We start from the raw sequence: 24,345 nt of genomic DNA on the forward strand, positions 1-24,345 counted from the left end.
GAGGGGTGGGAGTGGGGGTGGGGGGGCTGCATGGGTGAGAAGGGGGGACGAGAGTGAGGGGGATGACATGGGGGTGGCGGCGGGGGGAACGGGTGAAGAGCGAGCAGTAGGAGAAGGAGGAGGAGGAAGAGGAGGAGGAGGAGGAGGGGAAGAGATAAGTGATCTAAAGGGGAGACGATAGGACAAAAAAAAAGTGATGATGATGAATACATTGGAAAGTTTTTTGGCCCGGGCGAGGGTGTCAGATTGAATGGCCTGTGCGCATGTGCGAAGGTGTCCAAACTGACAATGCTGGTGAGATGAAGATAGTGTTGTTGCTGCTTCTGGGCTCACGGAGGACGACGAGAGGAATCTACAAGCCGACAAGATGAGATCCAAGGCGAGGGCGAGAAAACTGGCTAAAAGTAGGTCTTCTTCTTCTTCTTCTGTGGTTTTTAAAATGATTTTTATTTCTTACCGCTTCCAGCCGCCGGCTTCTAAAACTCCGCCGGCTTTGTCCCGGTCCAAAGTGTCCTTGTCAATTGCAGTAGAGCCTTTAAAAAAAAAAAAAAGAGGATGGGTGACTCTTTTGTCCACAGATAACTTTACGTCTCAGTTATTTGGCTGTTTGGATGTTGTTCCCCCCGCATGCTGCGCTCCCGGTTTCGCTGATCCCTGCGTCCGCAAAGTTTCACGCGTGATGAGAAACGCCGCCGGTGCTTTAGACCTGATCACACTTCTTCTGTAAAAGCAGAAATAAACACCGTCGGGTATATCGTATTTTATCCCCTGTTTCTGTTCGGTTCTGTTGTCGGTCGTTTCAACACAGGCGCAAATCTGTCCCTTTTCTCCAAAAAAAAAAAAAAAAAAAAAAAAAAAAATATATATATATATATATATATATATATAAAAGCAAAACAGAAAAAGGAAAAGAAAAAAATAGTTGTTGAATCGCAGAGTAACTTTTTTTTATAGCGAGAGTCGTTCCAGGTTTGGGTGCAATTGAAATGTAGTGGGCGCTGTGGCACCGCTCTGCTCTGCTCTGCTGCGAGCTGCCTTCACAGCTCACGCCGCTCTGGACGCACTCATTTCGCTCCTTTTGAAAAAAAAGAAAAAGAAAAAAAAAACGACTGGGAGACGCCGAGATGCTTATTTGGACTAGAAAGAAAGCAAGCGAGATCTGAAATGCACGCGTATTTGAAATCGCAGAAGATATTTGCCTCGTTTTTTTTTTTAATGCCAGGGCCACCGGGGCCGCTGCTGCTGACTGGTTCCTTCTCATGGGAATGCCAATCAATAATACGTCCTGCAAGCGCCCATGCACTGCTGCTGCTGCTGTTTCTGAACGGACTGCTGTTCGCGTCACACGGAAAAATTCATGTATTCGTGTTTCCTTTTTTTTTTTTTTTCTCCTGTTGAACATGAGCAGTTTTGTTGTCAGGCATGGAGCGTGTTTATTGTTTGACATTTGTTTATTGATGGTGCATTGATTCATGAATCATGTTTATTCTTGCATGAATGAACTTTGTTTCAAACGGCGTGTTCTGTTCGGGTCAGTCTGATTTTTTCTTTTTTTTTTTTTTTTTTTTTTTGGCCACAGTTTACTTCAACCCCATTTCGACCTGTGAAGAAGGCCTGTTGCTATTTTTACATTTTACATTTTTTTAGTAGTTTGTTTCAGCTGCATTTGCTGTGTTGTTTTACTTAATTTATTTCATTTAAGGATTATAATGATTTTTTTTTCAAATATGATTTTTTTTTTATTTAATATTTTTGGCGGTTTGCACATAATTATTTGTAGCCTTACAAGGATTAAACACGTCACTACTGGTTTTATTGACAAAAAAATAAATAACATGTTTTTACTTAGTCTAAAGTGAAATGACATATTACACAGATAAAAAACAGTTTATTTGAATTGTATTTAGTCTTTTACTCTTATTTTTTATTTTATTTTTTTTACAGTGCTACTGCTATGAAACGGGAAAATTAAATAGAAAAAAAAATCATTATCGGGCTTATGGCTCACCATGCAGAGATCGGATTCTTGTGCAAACCTAATGGCAGATAGAAAAGGTGGAGAAAAAAAAGAACAAAAAAGCAGAAGTCTAATTAGGCTGCTTTTATTGAATGAAATACTCCAAACACGTTGAGAATTGGGGGTCCTTTTGCCTCGAGGTAATTACACTTGGTCTTGATCTCCAAACAGCACTGATAGTCTGTTGATCCGGGTGCTAATGAACACAAATGCCTGGCTTTGGGATCAGTCTCGTCGCTGCACTGGCAGGCAGCCTCTCTGCAGGCCTCGGATCTTGTTGTGTTGCAGCCGTAGCTATAGGGAAAACACGAGCAGGCAGCTGGCATGAAAAATATCTTGTTCTCTTCAAACATTCAAAACACACGGGCCCGCAGATTTTGAATATGACGTACAGTGGACGTGCACGTCTCGTTTTTTTTCTTTTTCTCGTTTTCCTTCCTTTTTCTGACCTCTCCGAGTACAGTAGGCCCGCAGCAAAAGTCCACCAGCTGTTTTATCATTTTATTTTTAACCTCCGTGAGTGATTTCTCCTTTAGACACATCAGATATATCATCTGACTGAACTGCGGGGTGTTATGCTGCAACAACGACGAGCATGGATTTTTTTTTAAGTGCAGCTGCAAGTGTTTGTGTATTTTAATGGGATTTAATTGTTACCGTTTATAATAAATTTTAGTTATCTTAACATGGGAAGATTAGTTTAATTCTGATTTATATTTGCACCTTAATTTTTAAATAATTAGCTAACATTTTTCGAACAATGATGCATAACAGTTTTAATTTATTTAAAGTTAATTCATTTATTTCTTCATAGTAAAACGCACAACACTCCCGAATCTTGATTGCTCACGCAGATTAAAGTTTTATTTGTTTCTGTGTGTGAGCGGTGCGGCTGTGCACCGTTTGAAGTCAAAAGAAGAAGAAGAAAAAAATCTAACACCTTGCGGCTGTTTTATTGTGGTATTCTTCTGGGCCCATTTGTAGCTTTTAAATTGGTTTTGGATCAATTAAGGGCTTCCGCTTGAGTGAGAGGAGATTTATTTTCCCCAGTATTCTTTTCTCTCTCTCTCTCTCCTTTTTTTTTCGGGGCACGTGTGCGGACAAAACAGCCGCACGCGCACACATCCAAAGAGCATGCACACATGCGCGCGCTGCTGTAAATATGCGACCGGTGACCTCTGCACCGAAGCCAAAATAAATATAATGTAAATGGAAGCACGAAACGAGCTTTACATGCAGAGACAGACTTTTTTTTTTTAAAGGCAGCTTTCACACTTCATTGATTATCGTCACCTTTTTTCTTTCTTCTTTTTGCTTTTTTTTTGCATTTTCAGTAGCTACAATAATAGTAATAAAAACAAATCTAATGCCGTGTGTTTTCAGACTACCTCCGTTTATTTATTTATTTGTTTATTTATTTATTTATTTATTTTTATCCTTCTCACTCCTCTGTTGATTCAGGTCGCTGAAGAAACTCACACATTATCCACCACTTCCCACCTCTCTGACCTCTGCGCTGTCTTTACACATTTCCACATATCCCTGTGATCTTTGCGTTAAAGGCCCATTATTAGAATGTATGCTCCCCAGTCATGAACTTGGCCCGGCTCAACAGCTTCTTATGTTTTGACAGAAGTAATAAAACCCAACCCATAACACTTGAAAACCAACAATGGTCGCTATGTTTAACTTCTGGCTAAACGTTTAGGGTCTCCCATGTATCGCTGCCACGCAGCTGTAATGTGTCACACAGCTCTCTTTCACATTCGCAGATTAGAGCCTGGTCCTATAAATGATAGGATCATCAAATGTTTTTTTTTTTTTTTTTTTTTTAACTGTGCTTTTATTTTGAAATTGTATTATTAACCTTCGTTTAGGTCATTTTTACACGTTTTTCCTTTTGAGGTTTCATTCAAGAGTAGTGTAGCATATATCTATACACATATTTTTATAACCACAGATATGTGTAAAATCAGAGTTTTAGACTTGAGTGTTTTTTTTTTCCCCTTTGCTCCGGTTTGATGGAATTACCACCGTTTCAGCTTCTCGTTTTTGAAATTATAATAATAGCCCAATTTTCTTCTTGTGCTCAGTTGAATTTAGCTGCAAACCTGACAGGAATAGCTTTTGTATTGAGTAACTGCTTTTTTTTAAAAAAATTTACAAATTATTAAGTATTTTTAGTGGATTGAGAAATAAAGCTCAACCATGTTATACCTGATACAATGGCTATCAAGAATTGAACTGTTGCATGTCTGTTGACACACACAACCACAACAATTGTAGGCATCACTTGATTTTTTCAACTGTCATTGTGTCAAAATTGATACTGATATACTCATAACCAAATAGATTTAAAAACCTATGCACTTTGTGTGAGATGTATTTAGCAAGACCAGAAGAAAATGGATGACTGAATGCATTTACTATATACAGCAAGTTCTTAAACACTCAGAAATGTTTGTATCACAAATGTTACAGTTGGCATCATATTATTATGTGGTCTTGGAGCTGTTTTAAGTATTTAACGTGAGGGAAATTTACACTAACATTGTGTTTTTGTTTTTTTGTTCTAACAGACTAAGTGCAACAGTCCAGACCATAAAGGGTTGTAATAGAAAAACATACAAGGCTGTTGATCGTGATGATGATAATTGCTATTAATGCATAATTTTCTTGATCCACTTTCTTTTTCATCATCACAGTTAATCCTTCACTTGACTTGAGTTTTTGTTTCTGGTTATTAAGACCCATTTCAACCAAGCTTCTAATGGTCACTGAAGTACATTGAAGTACTCAAGTGTATTATAGTCAGGCCAGAGTTAAATTATCTGACACCTGAAATATTAAAGCCTAACAGGTACTACATCCAAGCAGTGTTTTTTCAATTTCCTTTGCTTTTGTTCATTGTGCAGCTGTAACAATTTGGCATTACTAAATAAGCAGCACAGGTATATGGAAACTTGTTGGTTGGATGATAGTTTCTAATTGTGCGGTGCGGAGTATTTTTAAATGATACATTTTTGACATGAACAGCATCACAGCCATCAATCCAGGACAGCATGCGGCCCAAACCTTTATCCAATTTTTATCGACCACAGTAAAATGGTGGCAGAGTGAATTTGAATCTGTTTATCAAATTTGTTGTCTTTCAAATTTTGCTTTTATTGCACATATAAAATCACCGATGGCCGTTGAAATTAGACAAATTTTACAAAGGGTTTTAAAGATGAGTATATAATTTATAAAATAAGATGTGTACTGCACTGTGTAGACATATTTCCCATTAAAATACTGGAACACAGTCATAGCAAAGTGCTAAGAAATAACTTATCTAAACAGTGTAACAAGTTCTTATCCAAATGTTTAAAACTAAAGAATGATAGAGAAAAATTGCTTTCATCAAGCAGGCGTTAAACCAAAATATAAATTAAATTTAGATTAAACTGTTTTTATTCTTGCTTCAAAATTTTGCATCGATCAGAAAACCATTAATAATCTAGGTACAATATAACGTCTATATTACAGTCATTTTACCATCTTTGACTGAATCTCATGCCTGTTGAACTTGCACCAGAGGTTTTTGAACTCTTATGAACTTTTTCACTATACAGTTCTGCACAGTTTCCATCCTAATGTACTCTGAAAACCAGGAAGTAAACAGTCTAGCAGAGCACATGCCTTGTAATGTTTGGAAATGCCTCAAATTCTATTGTGAACTCCAACCCTGTGTGTTTTATAACGTCAGTGCCAGTTTTCCCTCTAAGCAGACGTCGTTTTGACTTTAAAGTTTCTGTTGCTTTAATTTATCAAATCATCAGAAACAGTTTCCCTCTAAACGCAAACACACCGAAACGAACACTTTGCCTTTCATCCACCAGGTAAGCTGAAATGACTTCAGTTAAAGTTCAACAAAATTATGAAGTCACACTGACCCGTCAGTGCCTACCGAGTCTCGCTGAAGGCTTGAATACACTTGACTGGCTTTTCCTCATTCTCCACCCCACACACACACACACACACACACACGCACACACACACACACACACACACGCATACAGGGACCATGCATGGACACACATCTGCACACGGTGGTGACAGATTTTTTGTGCATTGGTATGATTTAACCCCAATCAATCACAAACTAGAAAGGTTGAGTGTAAATGTCATCCAAACAGTAGGGGCTGGCACTGCTGGCTCAGGCTGAATGTGTGCGCTCACACCGTTTTCGTACAGCGTGTTGGAGGCCCTGTCACCGTTCTGAGCCATGACCTTGGCCACAGCAATGGGTGGGCACCTGGACACACGCAGACGAACTCGCAGCGACGCGGACCCCCGTATTTCCTGCCGACTCTCATGCCGGCTTTGTCACATTTTGAGTTGACACACAAACATGGCTGCTCTAAGCTCTTGCACATGGCTCCAAATCCTATTCATTCCACCGATACGTCGACCTCGCATTATCCAGTTGGCAAATGCGGCTGTTTTCCCTCCTTTGCAGTGCGACCTCATGTTCCATGTTTGCAAAAGGGAAAAAAAAAGAAGAAAAAAAAAAAGAAAACAAGAAAAATACAGCCTCCCTATCACATCGTTTGTGCAGGGTATGACATGACTGGGAGAGTTTCAGAAATATCGCTGATGTTTTATTTTTATAGCAGCCCCCCTGTTTTTCATCTCCCATGCGCCTGCAGCCTGCAGATAGGGGGCAGGGGAATTGTTAAAAATACATCAGTAAAAATTATAGAGCGGTCCATGGTGGAGTGATGGGGAGGGTTACTAAAATAAAAAGCCATTACTCTGACTTTAAATGCATTTTGTCTTCGAGTGTGACTACTCATCCGATTATGATCTGCCCTGCTACTTTGCAGTGTGCAGTGGACTCCGTTCAGTCATCTTCACTTCTAGGTCTGCTGATTAACGCTAAATGATGATCTCTATGTGTGTCTGCTGTGATTGTACGCCACCTGCTGCTAAACACTGTGTGTTGTTTGCAAAACAAGGGCACAAATGTGTCAAGTCCCCCAATTAGCCCGCTTTGCAGCCCTCATGACCCCCTCTGCCCCCACCCTTTCTCTTTTTTGTTTATTGCATCGTGATAATCGAGGGATTGCTAAACATTGTGACTAGTCTTATCTGGTACTAATCCAGATTTATTTGGTATTATCCCCCTCACTTTGTCCCTTGTTCACCCTCTTACATCTCTAATAAGCTTTTGCATTTGTGCATTCCTGAACTTGTAGATCTTCATGTTGTGCTTTTAATGTATTCTTTGTTTAAGATGCCAAGAACAGCTAATGGAATTATCTATTAACTGTTTAACAACAATCTCACTTTGAAAATCTTAAAAAAAAAAAAAAATGCTTCTAAAGATGTTCATTTTGACCACGAAAGGGCCCCTAAATGATATGGCTCAGTTATTTAACATGAAGTTGTTAAATGAGTTAAAAGCTTTTAGTCAAACACACAAAAAAAAGCCTATTCAAAAATCCACTGAAACATGTTACCCAGTCTCAGGAATTGATTTATTTTGGATTTGAGTGCCTCAGTTGTCACTGCAGCACATTTCTTCAGTCTCACCACCGTCCATCTTTAGTCCCTCAGCGGCCGTGCTGATGATGGCTCATCCTGTTCAGATATGATAAGTGGACAAACTGCTCCGTCCCCTGGGCGGTTTAGCTGTCCTCCCAAACAGACAGTGGTGTACAGGGGCAGCATGGCTCTAAACTCCCTCCGCTGCTTCTCCTTTCATCAGGCCGGCAGTTCAAAGCTTTGGCTACTTCCCCCACTTCGCCCCCTCTCCTCCTCCGCTTTCCTCACTGTCTCTGTGTGTCGTCGTTAAAGCGAAAGATAGGCAAGCGGTGTCTCATTAAAGCGGATTAGAGACATCTCTGCGTCTCACTCAGAGTTGTTTGGGACATTTCGCTCCTCTCCTCTTCTCCCCCCCCCCTCCACCCCCTCTGCTCCTCCACCCTTTTCTCTCAGAGATCAGGTTCTTTGATTTGGCCAGATAAAGACCTCTTTCATGTCGGTCGGGACGGTTAGCGATTACACTGTCAGACCCGTCGTTTTGGTCGAGTTTGACAAATTTGCCATGCAGGGTGGGACGGGTGCGCTGGGATTGTATTGGGGAGGAGGCTATACAAGGAGATTCCCAGTAATTGAGCTGTCATTATCCAGTGACCCTGCCAGGCGCGAGTGCAGAGGCCTCACCGGTTCCCTATTTGCTTAATACTTGGCTAACTTTCTTTGTGAGTATGATGGATAGAACAGGGAGGAGAGAGTGGAAGCAGGGTTCCAGCCCCCCAGATGAATGCCTCTGCTTACTCAACCACCTCGCTCGAGCACTGCTGTCCATGAAAATTGGCTGTGCTACAGTGGTGCTACAAGTTCCCCCCAGCCCCCCGGCCCCCACTCTCCTAGCTCCTCTCTACAGTGCAGCACAATTAGGCCCATATTCACCAGCTGCCATTTATTTTCATACAAAATGAAAACTGGTGGCATGTTGATTACTGAATTCTCCAGAGACAAAGGGCCACTACTGGTGTGGTTTCATTTCATTAAGTAGAGTGTGGCGCACAGGATAAATATGTTAGAAATTCCCCCGCATCCCGTCTCCTTCCCCTTCCCCGCCATCCATGTTTACCTCAGCCACTCTGTATGCTAAGCAAATCTCGAGGTGTAACAGTTGTGGAATTGGAACAAATTACCTGAAATGTTTTGGTTGGAATTATGCAGATTTTGCATTTCCTCTTGCTGCTGTTAGTCTTTGTGTTGGTTCTGTTTAAAATCGACATAAAGCAAGTATTTATCAGTTGTTGGTTGCCAGACTTCTCTTGTCATAATATGTAAAAATGTGCAGTGCCTCATGTGCAGTAAGGACTCATACCCAAACCACAAACTTCAATGTAATGTGGGAGCAAGTAATATCGAAGTTAAAAGAGATCAAATCTAGTCCAATCAGCTACCTTCAGAAGTCGCCTGACTAGAAGAATCCACCCATGTAATTAAGGGTGTATTCACACCAGGAAAGTTCCTTGATCCACTTTATGTTTGGTTTAGGCTTTTTTTGTTTGTTTGTTTGGTGTTTTTGGTGTCGATAATCACAAAAAAACAACGCCACACGGAACGATGGAGGCAGAACAGTTCACAGACCCGGAAAAACAGAAAACTTTGTAAGTCTGGCATTCTGCATTTCTGTTATGCACATGTGTGCTGATGTTAAAACTACAGTACCATTTTAAATGGCAAGACCAGCTCATACAACACAGATTTTGTGATGCGATACTTCTAACTTTCGAAATGCGCTGGCATGCTGCAAGTTGAATGAGATTTTCTCCACCCTTGACCCACACCATGCTGGCAGCAGCATGCCTAAGCAGAAAACGGCGGGTCAGGTACGAGTTCTTTTCAGTACATGCAGTAGCAGTGTTGGCAACACTGAAAGCAAAGCAAAGGTGGCTCGTGAAGTCAGCACAACACAGCCTCGCAGGGCGTTGTATGGTTTGAGCGGAAGGCAGACAAGACACAGCTCAGCAGCAGAGTGTCACTATATTCGCACAGAGATTTTGACAGAGGAAAGACGAGCCCCCACTTGTTAACCTAGAGTCAGAGTAGAGGTAAAGTGATGAGTCAAGTGGAATGTGTGTGTAACCGTCGGTGAGTGGGTGCCCACTTATTTGTGTGAGCGTAGGTGTTAGAGAGGGTCATGGTAAAACATTTCAAGATGGCCCATTAGCTGGCGTGGGCCTGTTCTCTCCTGACACCAGGATTCTTCTCTGCTGACCCTACCACCACCCCACCACTCCCAGCCTCTCTAAGGCCCTCTGTCCCAGAAGCCCCCCCTCCCTCCCCCCTCCACAGCCTCATCTTGCCAAGTGTATGGTTCCAAAGCAGTGATGAAGCTGCCTGCGTGTGAAAATATTGAATTGCAAAAACATCCCTGGGTGAGAGGGTGTGTGAATGGAGCTTTCAGCACCGGGTCCGACCCGAGGCTTGTGCTACTGACTGATGGACAACAAATGGCATTTTGTGTCCAGAGCCGGAGAGGAGAGGGGAAGAGAAGGAAAAGGAGGAGAAAAGGAGAGAACGGGGGGAAGAGTTTGAAATTTTTCAGGACTCTTCAGTTGAGGGTCCTTATATGCAGCTTTCTAATGCCTTATCACATGGCCCCATCTGACCTCTGACCTGCTCAGCCAAAGCTGTCAGGCTGCTCCCCAGCACAAAGCCATGTAGCCTCAGTGGGCACCACTGACCCCCCGTTTACAGCTGTTTCTCCAAAGGTAATAGGTAAAAGTAATGTCAGTGACCTTCACTTTCCACCACTCTGCAGGAGGGCAAAACTCTTAAGATCCCTTGATAATGTCAGCGGTAGAGGGGTGGCTGTTTTGCCGTATTCACTCTGTGTGCTTGGATCGCTTTAGATTACATTAAAGATGAACTAAACTCTGCACTTTTATTCTTCTTCAGGACGGCGATCTTCTGCTAACTAAGAAGTAAAATCATATGTTTAAAAAAAAAAACATCTTCACGGTCTCAGTTGCATTATATGGGGAATATACCTGTGCAACTCAACACTATGTTGCTGTCTGGGGGATGTTAGTGAATTTCTGATGTCTCAGAGGACTGACAGGGTCAAGGCATGACTCCTGTCTGGCTTTGCTAGCAAACACAGGCATCTCACTCTGCGTCTCTCCTGACTGGTCTGAGGATACTCCCCCCCCCCCTTTCTTCTTTCTTCCTCTTCTTCCCCTCTTTTTCTGGAACACTGGAGTTTCTCTCCGTCTCTCCCTCTCCCTTTCTCTCTCTCTCTGTCTCTCTCTCTCTCTCTCTCCGGTCTCCTTTGAAAAGATGCGGCGTCTTTGTCCGGCCTGATAAAGGATGCCATAGTTCCCCTTTTCCCCTTCTTTGTGGCCTGGAGGCTGGCGGCTCCTGTAGAAGTGCAAATGGTATCCCCTCGGAGGGGCTATCCCCGCGGGCCCTCGAGGGCCCTCGCTCTCCTCCAGGCTTGGCTAATTACCACCCTGCAGCCCCCACCCCAGCACCGCCACCGCCACAGCTCTCTGGTCTCTGGAACCATGGACGGCACATTCCCACAACCAGCACCTGGCCTTCTTTTCTCCTGGGCGGCTTTGATGGTTGACACCCCAACCTTACCCCTCCCTCCTTCATCCTCTTCCTCTCTCTGGCCCTACTACACCATCTTTCTTTTTCTCCAAGCCTTTCACTTCCCCCTCTCTCGCCCACTTTTTCTCTCTCTCTCTCTCTCTCTCTCTCTCTCTCTCTCTTTCTCTCTTTGACTCTCATTAGCAAAGGTTTTAAATTGCTTTCTGACCCTGACACACTGCTCTCGTTGGAAAAGGAGATGTCAAAAAGAACATGAAGAAGGAATGAAATATGGAAGAGGGCCCAGGACAAAGATGTATGTAGTGTACTTATGTTTTACATTCTGTACTTTGTCAACTATGTCTGTATGTTAATTTTTTTTTATTTTTGGTACATTTGTCTGTACCAGTTCATAAATAGAAGTAAGTATCCATATTCTTTTGACTGTCTATGTCACCAAAAAAAGAAAAAAAAAAATTTGATTATAATCATATCAACCATTTTAAAATGTACTGGTTTGTAAAAGCGAGTGGCTGTCACTGCAGATTAATTTGATTTCTTTGCAAGTATTATGTACGGACACCAGGCACATATGTGCGATCACACCAGTATCTAATTTAGTTGCATATTTGCGTCTCACTAGCTGCAGGCCTGATCAATAGCTTGCCCCTGTGGATTTGACCAATTCATAGCCGGCCTTTCTTGTAGTCTGCTGTCCCCAGCGAGAGCATTTGGACAGCTTTCTGAGGAAAACAAATAGCTCTATTACAAACCGGCGTATCTGTGATGCTCAGCCTTCCAAAGGCAAAGCAGGCAGCATTTATTAATTGAACGTCTTTGGTACAGCTTCACCAGCCATTGGGCAGAAGAGAAAAAGATACGTGTCAGTCACTAACGTGAATGTTTTCTCGACACTCAGGCTGCCGTTTAATATGTCCATTTTCACGCATTCCTACTTTTGCGTTACCCTAACACAAACTCAAACATCTGTTCAGCAAAGTGATTGCTGCATCCTTTGTATCTACATGACAAAAAGTCCGGCAGAGGCGCTGGGCGATACTGGGCGCTGAGCACACCTAGACCAGTTACACTTGTTTGGCAGAGCTTTATGAATAGCCTTAACATAGGCACTATTTGCACAATATCAACAAATCCAGTTCAATAGAATACGAGAGTTGCTGAAACATTTTGTGCACATCATCACGATGGCGACAGGTTCCCATTTAAGAATTTGTGATCTTGCGTTAAGTTGCATTGCAGGTACAAACTGACCAAAGATTGTCTTTATCAGATTCTTTATTACCACAGCAATACTCCAGATTAGCACATATAATGATGGTGTTATGCAAAATCTCTGTATCAACCTGCAGTTATTTATGTATGTCAGAGCAAACTTGGAGAGTAGTTGTATACAGCAAGCACTGAGAAATATTGCAAGCTTATTTTAAAGAAACGTGCAATGTCTGAATGGAGTTGAGTTAACAAAGTACAAAACTTTATCTTAGTTAAGCAGCTTTTTATGAGATTATTTAGGAAGAAAACATAATTTATGACTTCATAGATTCGGTAAAGTCTAACAGATTTTTACCTGTAAAAACATCATTGCCACGAAACATCTTGGATTGGTGTGGATTCAGCCAAGCCCCTGATAGATACACTTCTGAACTTTTTTTTTTTTTCAGTAACAACTAAATGATCATTTGTAACTTTTTTTTTGTGTGTGCGCAAATATATTCAAATATTTTTGATCTGATCTAGGAAAAAAAGAGTTTTAAACCTTCATCAGGTCTCACTTTAGAGACTTCAAAGTTTAAAATATCACAATGTGAACATATCCTCTGCAGTCTATTTCTAATCGTGCTCATGGACAAACTTCCAAAGCCTTAAATCTTCCTCCACTCTTAGTTTTCTCCTCTTCAGGCCTTGCCACATCCTCTGTTTTTTTGCACAGAAAAAGAAAGAGGAAGAGCTGGTTTCTCGATTGTGTTTTACGAGAGGTTAAAACGAACCACTTCAGTGGTTTTCGTGTGTCCATGATGACCGTTCCGTTTAAAGTTCCTGAGGTTTCCAGACATGTCAGTTTAGCACTTTTATTAGGGAAGTTATTCCAAACAACACTTTACACTCTTAACTGAATCAGCTGTCCAATGACATATTTTGCTTTTGTTTTATGTAGATGTTTATTGGGTCATTGTATTTCAAAAAGTGTGTGAAATTGCTTCTGGCCAATTGCTATATGCCTTTGATTCCTTTTGGCAGATATTCAGCTTCCGTACACAACAACAAAAAGAGCAGTTGTATGGATTGCTCCACTTTAACTCAGTTGAATTAAACCTTGATGTGACAATTGCCCTCCGTTCTTATGTTACCTGCCATTTCATTAGAGCTTGACCAGAGAAATAGCTTGTTTTTGTTTGGGTTTTTTTGTAGTTTTATATTTTTGTTTTCCACTGAATTTAAGAAAACTTTGATGCCAAGTTCCTCCGCAGCAAAACGGGAGGCCCCCGACCTAGCACATCTGAGAGTACTTTGGTGCAATAACAGCAAATGTTTGTTTTGTATTGTATGGCACGCTGCTGGAGGAGCACTAAAGCCCCTTCTTCCAGTGCCTAAAGCACCTCTTAATAAAATAGTCAAGAATAACTCCTTTACCTTAATCTTGCCTTCAGATTACTGCGCTTGGGGTGGGAAATTAGCAGCAGGCCCACACGCTTCCCTTCCTTCTCTAAAGCTGCTGCATGGTTTCTCGCAAGCAGGCTCCCCTGCATTATTTCTCTCTTCGTCCGTGCTTCTGACTTTGCTGCTAGGATTTTTTTTTTTTTTTTTTGACTTTCTGTGTTGTGTTTTGCTGCTTTTGTTCCATTTTGTTGGCTCAGTATAAGAGGTAACTTCTCTTTTTTTAGCCCCTGGGAACAATGTCTGAAGTGAATGTAGCCATTGATAATTGATACAAACTCTTTAAATCTTCTGTGATGAGGTGAAAGTTGGTGCACGTTAACTTTTATGGAGAGACACAGACTATCCATTTGAGGAACTAGGAGTATGTGTGTCCTTTGTACTCGGCAGTGTAACCCACACCTTGACTTTGGTAGCGGCAGCCACTTTGAGCCGGGTCTGTAGTGCTGCCGTCTGATCCTCGTAACCAGAACTGCCCTTTACTGCTTCATGTTCAGTTGCCCTCTTGCCCGCCTGCCATCTGGGTGCTGCACACATCATAACCAAGACAGTGCTGGTCAAGCTTAAACCTGCATCTTCTACTTGAAGCTACGCCTCTGAAATTTAGAAGGGGACCTAAAATGCAGTTGCTCAGTGTTTGTTTTGATTTTGTTCAAATGGTCAAATTCTTCTTTAAAAGAGTTTTTTTTTTTTTTTTTTTAGTTTGAATTGGAGCTCAATGAAATTGATGGGACTGTAGAAATCACAAGGGGTAATGATGATGAGGAGGACCAAATGCAGGTAAAGGAATGAGTTGGCTGGAAGGAGCTTGTGTACTGCTGGCTGAACTGTGTGATCCTGGGCTTGTTGTCGTGCTCTGTGTCAGGTCTGGTTTTTGTTTGCTTGTTTGTTTGTTTGTTTGTTTTGAAATGACAGCAAACAGTGATGCAGTTCAAATGCAATATGCGTGGAATGAGCCTTACTGTGTTAACTCTGTAGACTCCAGTACAGACCAGACCGAACCATAACATCATCAGCCCAGCATGCATTACACAAGTGATAAAAAAATGGCTACCTCCATGGGTGAAAAATATAAAAAAAAGATACAACATTCTTGTAAAATTTAATTATTGGCCGCTCTCAGCTGAAAGTTAACATAGACATTTTGAACAGTCTTCAATAACAGTATAATGACATAGAAACACAAGATTATGCTTCTTTGTCCTTATACTGTTGTTCTTAAAGGGAAACTGGAATTGGCTAAACCCATACAGACAGGTCAAAGCTTTACAACAAAACCTGAGCATAAAACCATCCGCCCTACTTTGAGTAATTTACCACAACATTGCTACATAGCTTCTTTTTAATTCCCCTCGTCTACATGTATCCATTTAAAAATAAGCTGCAAAATAAATGCTTAAAAAAAAAATGGTTTATGGTTCCAAATGGCATCTGATTCCAAAAGTGTGTTACTCTGTAATTATTCCTTTCAGCTGTGTGAAGAAAGAACTAGCAATGGAGGCCATAGTAGTCTGCCTTAAAACTTAATCCAGCATTAAACTAACATCAAAGCCTTGCAGGAGTATCTAAATTACGTTCCTGAGGAGATAACATTTCCGAGCAGAGGGCACTGCTGGTTTTCTCTATCAGGGATTCTAGTTGATACTTTGATCACTTCCTACTCTCTTCATACCTTCACTGAGAGTGGAGATCACATCACAGGTGGACACACACACACACACACACACACACACGCACGCACGCACGCACACGCATACACACGCACACATACAGCCGGCCCATGAGCCAGTGTCAGGTGTAGCAGCGGGACAATGGCGGGATGCTTAGCAGCAAGCCAACACGGTGTCTGTGACAGTGACAGCGGGCGTGCGCACATCAAAGCTGCTCCTCTCCTTTTATACCGTACAGTAATGAAGTGTGAGAGGACGTTGTGACTGGGTGGTTTAGTAGCTATATTGAATCTAACTTTTTCTACAAAGGTAATGTTTCTACCAGTGTTTCGTAGCAGTAAGTAGAACCTTCCTGTTGAGGTCTTATTTTGTTGAACTTTCTCCTGACTCGACTTGTCTACCTTCACCGTCCAGGGAGGGGCGCAGAAAGATGAATCGGAGCATCTATGGATTTCCATACCAATGTTTGAACAGTGAAACTTTTCATTTTTTTGCATGACATTGTGGTTTACGTAAAATTACAGAAACAGTTCTGGGTCAGTTCAGCTGCCATCAGTTCATACTCCTAACTGTATGAAAGCTTTGTTTCCATTTTTACACTTATATTAACCATTTAATATAAGTGCAATGGAAATGGGTAAATGAAATTTACCCATTCATTTCCAAATGAAATTTACCCATTTCCATTGCAAATGGGTAAATTTCTCTTCGTGGTAGTTTAGGAAATGTATAAAATATTTAAAGCTGCAGGTGGGGTATACATTGTTTACAACAAACCTACTTACTCTTTCTAGTATTATAACCACATTTTCACAATTTTAGATTACATTAATTGATTGTTAAAATAAATTTATCAAACTATTAGTTACGTTCCCAAGACTGGTCTGGATTAACATTAATTCAAAGCAACTAAAATTGAGACAAAAAGTCCTGTGCGAACGACTTCTTTAAGATATTTCACAATATTGTTCATTTCATCCTTGCTTTCTTTGTCTGTATACATTCTGTGGCTTATATTATGTTTTGAAAAGGGCTTTAAAATATAGAGCTATTTATCTAGTTCTTTTTTGAAAAACTAAATTAATAAAATGTTGTCATTATTCCTGTAATTTAAATCTTAAGTCTTTCTTGCAAGAAAATGACAATTCTCCGAAATATTTGTATTACTTCTTATCTTGATTCAACGTTATTGTTCAGGTACTATGGATAAAGATGAATGCGTGTTTTAAGTAAAAGCGATTTAACATTATTTGTGTGTACGTGCCTGAATGCTCTGAGTCTAAGACAAGATGGCCGTCCTTAAGTGGGAAAGAAAATCGCGTGTGACTTCACAGAAGCAAGGGATTAATGATGGAAGTGGATAAACAGAAATGTATTTACAGCACGCTCATTAAGTGATGAGTGTGTAAGCAGGGTTGGAATGTTAAAAAAAAAAAAAAAAAGCAAGATATTTCTTTTTAAGTGTTGCAGGTGCCCACAGCTTAATGGGTTTTTTTGGATGACTCTTTTACTTTAAAGAGGCCAATTTATGTCTCTTTCTTGTCTCCCTCCAGAGGCTCGGACTGAAGTGGCTCACTTGTTTGAGCCGGGACTTGTGGCGGTGACTTGTGGTGACACATTAATTGAGCGGTTTCTCCAAAGAAAAGAAAGGCGAATTTGACGATTGGCCCCGCGGTGTGTTTGCAGAGCTTTGAAAATTGGTTTTGTTTGGCCAGAAATCTCTCAGGTGTTTATTTACACAACATAATGTTTCGAATGCCGACCAGCTCCCTCCCCCTGTCCTTTCTGCGTGCGTGTTTCCGTATCTGCGTGGGTGCACGCGTGGTTGCGTTTGGACGGTGTTTGCTCTCGTATGAACATGCCATCTGTACTGTCCAGTATGTGTTTGCATGTGAGCAATAATGGCGGCGGGATGGGGAGAAACGGAGGAGATAAGGGAAGCGGGGCGCTTCCATGTAGGTGTAGGCGTGTTGCTGTCCGTCTCATGGATTATTGACAACGTTTATTCACACCAGCCAGCAGTCATTACAAGTTAAGCAAAGCAAATGACATGTTTCAATCGCTTCCCCTCCCAGGTCGCATTTTTATTTTATTTTTTTTTTCACAAGAACTTGTCAAAGATTCAGACTTCGCATTATTGGGATTTATTTGTTGGAATCAAGTGTTCATTTAATCAATGGTAGCATATTCGCTTCCAAAGTTTTCCTCAATGACCAACCCAAAGTTTTCCCGCTGCTTTCTGAGTGTGTTAGTGTGTTTATTTGTGAAATGAGCTCACAATTGTGGCAGACCTGACCAGTGGTGAGCACAATCTGTCAGTGCTATAATTTACACACTTGTGTAATGTTTTTCCTGTTACTACTAAGGCGAGTGCTAGGTCCGATGAAACGCACAAGCTCCTCGCGCACGAACACACACAGACTGACACAAAAGACTGTAAGTGTGTTGTTTGTTTCCTGAACCTCGGGCCAAATATCCGCTGTCCAATGAGAAAGAGAAGAAAGAAGAAAAAAAAACAGAAACTGCTCCTTCTGCCTTATCTCTGAGCACTGTTTCCAGGACAATTGCTGTTTTACTTGGCACCACTGTGAAGCTGAAATAGTAATATGAGCAGATCAGTCTGATGGAAAAGCTGGAAATTAATATTTTTGCTCTGTTTTTGCTCCTCGTTTGTTTTACAGATGATTCCAAGAGAAAAAATGATTATGCTTGTTTTCCACAGAAACATAATCATGTAGGATTTAGGGGGAGAAGTTTTGGTTTTGACTTAAAACCAGTAATATTTCTTGCATTGCTTATATTCTGTAAAACTGAATGGAAGTAAAAGTATGACAGTGATTCAAATTCAACTGATTACATACAGAGAAACAAATCAATATGATACATTTTATGTTATTTTATGACTGAGAACTAATGAAAACATGAAATTCCTTTTTGTATTAATACAAAAATGTTGCAGAATACAATAAAAAATATCTTTTAACAGAAATGCTTTTTGTGGCATATGGAATCAGAGGAAAATAGACCCTCCAGGAGGAAGGTAAGGTACTAAAGGTATTTGCTAAATAATTTGGGTGTTTACGGAGTGGTGTAATCAAAGAAAGCTTGGTGGAAGGAAAACATATGGTTGAATAAAGTAAGTGAAAGACCAACAAAGGTAACCACAGCCTTCAAATGATTATGAATGCCATTCAAAAGTTGAGGACACAGAATCCATGAACTGCATCTGGAGTCAGAGAATGTGCCTATAACTTCAGTGTCCTGTCGTTGTTAGGTCACTCCCAAACTACAGGGAACATCAGCGCCTATCCCGAGACAAGGACAAAAACGACAAGACTGTTCATGAGTTTATTTAGCAGCAAGACCTTTCACCTACCCTCAGTGCAAGAGATACCTGGTTTGATGACCACAGCATCAATGTGACTGATTGGACTAAAAGCATTTAAAAAAACAAAAAACAAGGATCCAACAATGGAGAGAATGGAGAGCAGCTCAGGGCTCCTATTATATGGTGTATTTAAAAAGTTCAGCAGCTCTACAGGCTGATCACCTCCATGCTACTCTGCATTCGTGCAAACTGAGCTCTGACCTAACCTTGACTCAGATGCAGTGTAGGGTATAGTACAATCTTTTAATGGTATAATAGAACCTTTTAAATTATTTGAGTATTTCTACATTTGAATCTGAATGAACATAGTTTTCAATATAGTCAAATCCATTTTTACTGTCTGAATTTCTGAGAAAGATGCATTAGCTGTAAAAGGAAAACGCTATAAATGAGCTTCACTTTTTGAATTTAATTACTGAATTAATACTTCAACAGTATTCTTATGTATCGAGACTCACCTGTGTCGGTTTGTTCAAAATAACTATGTCAAGTTCTGCAAATCCATCCATGACTTGCCTCCTCTGCACAGCTGCTTCCTTTGAAAAAGTGGAAGAAGGATTCAGATAGATTAGCTGTGTGTAATGAAGTCATCTTCAATCATTCTTTCTTCGGATTAAGCTTAAGTATCAATAATAAGATTTATTTTCCTCCACGACCCTCAGCCTTGATTCAATTATCTTCATCTCGCGCCCACTTTCTCTTCGTCTGGCGATCTCCCCGTTTGCCCTTTTGCCGTGGATCCGTTTCCAATTAAATGCAGGTCATGCTTTGTGTTTCTCTTTGTCATGACAGGGTTTCTCTCGGTGAGCGAAGGCTCCCTTTCCACTGTGGTTTAATTAGATCTGGTAAGATGGGAGGGAAGGATGAGGGAAAAAAAAAAAAGGAGGTGGGGGGTAACCAGGTAAATGTGGGGTCAAACATATTTTAGAACGAGATACCTTATTGTCTACATTTCCCCCTTTTTGGGGAGGAAAATTTAATTTGTGCGGTCCCTCCTCCTCCTTCTTGTCTTTGTAATGTGTGTGTTTGTTTCTAATCTGAACCCTTTTGAAGTTTGAAAGTTCCTCTTGCCCTTCCACATGTCTGTGTCACCCGGACCCCTCCGTTCCACGACCACCACCTTATCTCTCTGCTCAACTTTCAGACATACCTCATTACCTGAGGCTGTGCTGAGTGGCGGCTAATCAAATTGACTCTAGTTTTCTGCCATCAGAGGAAATCCTGGCCATTGAGGGGTCACTGGTTCAACTCCAGGCTCCACGAATAGCACAAAACTCACCAGAAGTTTCTGGATAAAATCAACTGCAGAGTTCTAAGATTTTTTATTTTTGATTTTTTTTTGTTGATTTGTGATCACCAGTTTTTAAGGTCTAACCTGCCAGTTCCTATGGAAACGTCTTTCGATTTATTTTAAAGAACTACGGCAACATCCTTTTTTCTGCTTTCTACTGTAGTGAAGTGAAAATTGACCAGCCTTACTAATGAAATGGCAAAGCAAAATGGAACAACAATTTGTTAATAGCTTGGAGCTAAAATTATCAATCAATCAATCAGTTATTGATCAGAACTGTTTTCTGTATGAAAACAAAACCTAAGCTAAAAAGGATTATTTTCTACAAATTTATGCACAAATAAACTACCGTGGTAGTTCAACCTAGTTCTCAAGGGAAAAGAAAAAAAAAAACGTATTTGCTGTTATGTGTTAAATTTCTAAGTCATTTAATCATTTGCATCAACTCTGCAGGAGCCGTTAGCAACCTTCTGTTGTGATCAGTGATTAATTATTTACATTTGGGCCAGATGTGCGGTGTGAGAGGGAACGGGCCCTTTAACACCGCTCTGCGGTGAAACAGGATTTTAAAATTATTTTTAAAACAAATCAAATAGTTACAGGGCTGACATTTTAAAGTGTCAGCCATCGGCACAGTGTCATTTTTGGTGGGATTGGCAATAATAATAGCAGTCGCTGTCTGTACTGTATGTAGAGTTAAGATTTTCTGATTCAACATATCACTCAAAATTCAGAATTGGACTCTTCAAAAAAGGATAGAATGGACACCTTGCAGCTAGGCTACTTCCAGACAGGAAGCAGCATGCACTGCTGGAGGTCTGCCTCAGAGTTCAGGAGATGGCCAGAAATTTGGCCAAAATGCAACAGTTCTGGTAGCTAAAGTGAACAGTTTATTTTGTGTGTTTTCAGGTTGTAATAATTCTCAAAATACAACTTTTTGTACTTTTCTTGTCCACCTTTGAGTTGATTCAGTCCCTTTGACCCAACTGTCTGATTTGTAAATAGACGTCGCATCAACTCACTTGGATCTATCCAGTCGGTCAGTGATGGGAGAGTAGGAAAAGTACATATATCTGAATCTGCATGTAAATTAATAAATCATCAAATACCCAAAACATAGACATTGATATAAACTAGACACAAGTCCAAGCGACATATTACCTATGTAAAAGAGCATTTTATTTTGTAAGTTCTGTACTGGAAGTGTAACAAATAGATATATAATTTCGAAAAAGGATAACTTTTATCAACAGAAAACATATTTTTTGTAAAGAAGATAAATAGCTAATAAAACCCCCCCAATAAAATAGTGTAGGTTTTACCACTGCCTTAGGAGTTTGCAAATTCAGTTTACACGTGTTATGTAGATTTGAAAAAATCTACAGAACATGCGATGCCTCCTGCTGCACTTTGGCAGCAGGAGGCATCGCATGCAATCTTGTACTTATGAGGAAAATTTGTTCTAATTTTGTAGTTTCTGTGATTATTCTTTGAATCTGTGGGCTAAATTGTGATCTATCCAGGCTTGCTTTCAACACTGAGGAGAGAGAGAAAAAAAGGATCCTCTTTGGGGATTAGAAGTGTAACTTGAATACCCAGCTGGACAGGAACGTCCAGGACTTACTGTAGGGACTGAGTCAGCTGGCATGAGGGCAACCCTGCATGGACCTGACGGAGCTAGAAACAGATTTGTTAGCAGAGAGGGCTTGGTGTCTTTGTTTCACTTGTTGAAAAGGCAGCCTTTGATGTCTAGAATAAAATATCTTTTCACTTGTTGTTTGGCGGAATAGTGAAAAAAAAATACAAAAAAATGAAAAATTGAGGTACCCCCATTAACAACAACAACAACAACAAAACTCAGTAAGTCAGTGTAGATAATTTCAGAGAGACAGAGAGGAGTCTGTTCGCAGTTGGCAGGTCTGGAGTGTGAACATCTTGAGGTTAGCCTTTGGCCAGCTTTGCAGAAGCTGTGAATGAGGCCTTTCTGATGACCGCTCCTATGCAAATTCTCATTACGCTCGCACACATATTCAGGACAAGCGTGTGCACGTAGCAACCCTCGTCCTGCAAAAAGCCCCACACGTCTACACACACATCACTTGTTGATGCACATGAGGTTGGAGGCAGGGAGCTGCAGCTGTTGAAGCAGCCAAAGGGATCAGTTGGTACACTTCAGCAGCTTTAAAACTGGCTAAGTGAGCAGGTTTTGAAGGGTGCTGTCTTTGTTATGAGTGTCGGTAGCCATTTGCTGAGTACTTGGGTTTCCGAAAGGGAATGCGCAGAAGTTGATAAAGTGTGAGCATCTGTGCAGTTGTACATTGGTTGTCGGGGATACGTGTCGCATTTGAAATCACTTTGAAAGATAGTTGTGCATTTTTGCCTCACAGAGTTGAATGTGAACTTAATTGTTCAGGGTATTTACATACTGCCGTCATCAACATGTGGATATAAAACTGATCTTATAAGAATAGGCATCTTTATGTGTTTTGTGATGGCTTTAAATACATATGTTCTCTTTTGAAGCGGTTTCTTTTAAATTAGAGTTTGTGGACAGCCAGCTCCTACTCACAAACAAAAACATTTCTATTATGGATTGTTGAACTGACTTTTAACTGAAAATTGAAGAAACATGCAGTAAAAAAAAAAAATAAAAAAAAAAAAATAAAAAATATATATATATATATATATACAAATTCTGTAATTTATTAATTGGTTATATTTAATTAAAAAGAAGAATTATTTCTCTGTAAAATATATAGGAAATACAACAACATATTTTTTCATTAAAAAATGTATATTTTAAATATAAAAATAGCCATATTTTTAAAATATATATTTTTAAAATTTTTAAAACACTAAATTAGTTAAAGATATCGACCTGGTTTAGCGTCATTGCTGTTTTACGGCAAGTTCTATGTGTGTTGTGTTAAACATATTTAAATGCATGATTTAAACATTCATCAAATACATTAAAAAAAATTAAAATTAAATATATGTTTCTCAACCAACTAATTCAGCATCTTTGGGATTTTTTCCCCCTTCTCACAGAAAATTGTGCCAAAATTTAAATAGGTAAATAACAGGAAAAAAAACAAAAAACAATTTGCTGTGACCAAGCAAGTTTTATATGAATGTTTTCCTTTCTGAGGTTGGGGTAATGATGTTTGTGGCAGACAGATACTTCCTCCGACTAGCCTTCAAGTCTGTGGCAGATTGGAGTGTGACATAAAATTAGGCTCCCAACTTTTTTATATCTGCACAAAGAGAGCATCCATGTGTTCTATATGTGTGCGCTTTGGCATGGGGCAGCAAAAGGGACATGCTATCTTGGGTTTGCGCCCTCCGGATCTGGCTTCATGTTGACCTCTCACCCAAATTAAACTTCAACAGTTCTCTGCCTCCCCCCCACCTCCTCCATCCCTTTTCCCTCAACCTCTCTTTCCGCTGCCCACTGCCAGGCACTTTTGTTTTCACATGGTCGACTTCTCAGGGAACACGTTCATATTTGTGGCTTTTGGGGTTGGCAGCAGAGTGTGCTGTGCCTGTAAATCTTTTTTTCCTTCTTCTCTCTCACTCCAGCTTACCCAAGTACCCAAATTGAACTGTTTGGTCACTTCCTGTCATCCCCCGGCTTAACCATCACCCTTCGCCAAGGTTGCCAATAGTGTCATAACTTTTCCTGTGGTCCATTTTACTCAGAGTTAAAATTGCCTGTGCGTACATATGAAGAAAAAAAAAATCGCCTCAGCATGAATGAAATCATTAAAAACATATTGAATGTATGTATAAACATGATAGACAGCATTTTGGAGATTTTGGGCGCCGTTTGGCTTCGGAGGAGCACATTTGTTTAAATGACCTACAAAACATGAGCAAACATTTTGGTCTTATTAAGTAGCCACAGAGCTGTTAGTGTGAGCACATATTTGGCGGAAACCGTTGAGAAATGGCCTGGCTCGTCCGCAGCGTGTTGCTGGACGTGGGAGCGAGGATGGGAAACGCAGAAGCAGCCAGAGTGAGCAAGATGGTTATCTGAAGTGAGGTCAGAAATGACACATGTCATAGCAAATTACAGCTATGATGTTTGAATTACTCTCGGCTGCTTCTTAAAACTCTGGCTTCAAAAAGAAGAAGAAAAAAAAAATGGATGCAGATTGTATACCGAGGAGACAGGTAGATGCAAACTGAGTGAAACTCTGGG

General features: G+C 40.5%; 1 protein-coding gene across 1 annotated transcript in view; it reads left to right on the plus strand.

Annotated features, from left to right (window-relative positions):
* Nucleotides 1-24,345, plus strand: part of prdm16 (PR domain containing 16) — a 206,080-nt gene continuing 181,735 nt past the window's right edge. The window contains exon 1 of the mRNA XM_088007415.1: nucleotides 1-404. Coding sequence (XP_087863541.1) covers nucleotides 368-404 — 37 coding nt within the window. The 5' untranslated portion in view covers nucleotides 1-367. The remainder of the gene's footprint in view (nucleotides 405-24,345) is intronic.

Source organism: Poecilia mexicana, unplaced genomic scaffold (assembly GCF_051168715.1).
Source record: "Poecilia mexicana isolate PSO_F unplaced genomic scaffold, ASM5116871v1 scaffold_7, whole genome shotgun sequence".
Lineage (NCBI taxonomy): Eukaryota > Metazoa > Chordata > Actinopteri > Cyprinodontiformes > Poeciliidae > Poecilia > Poecilia mexicana.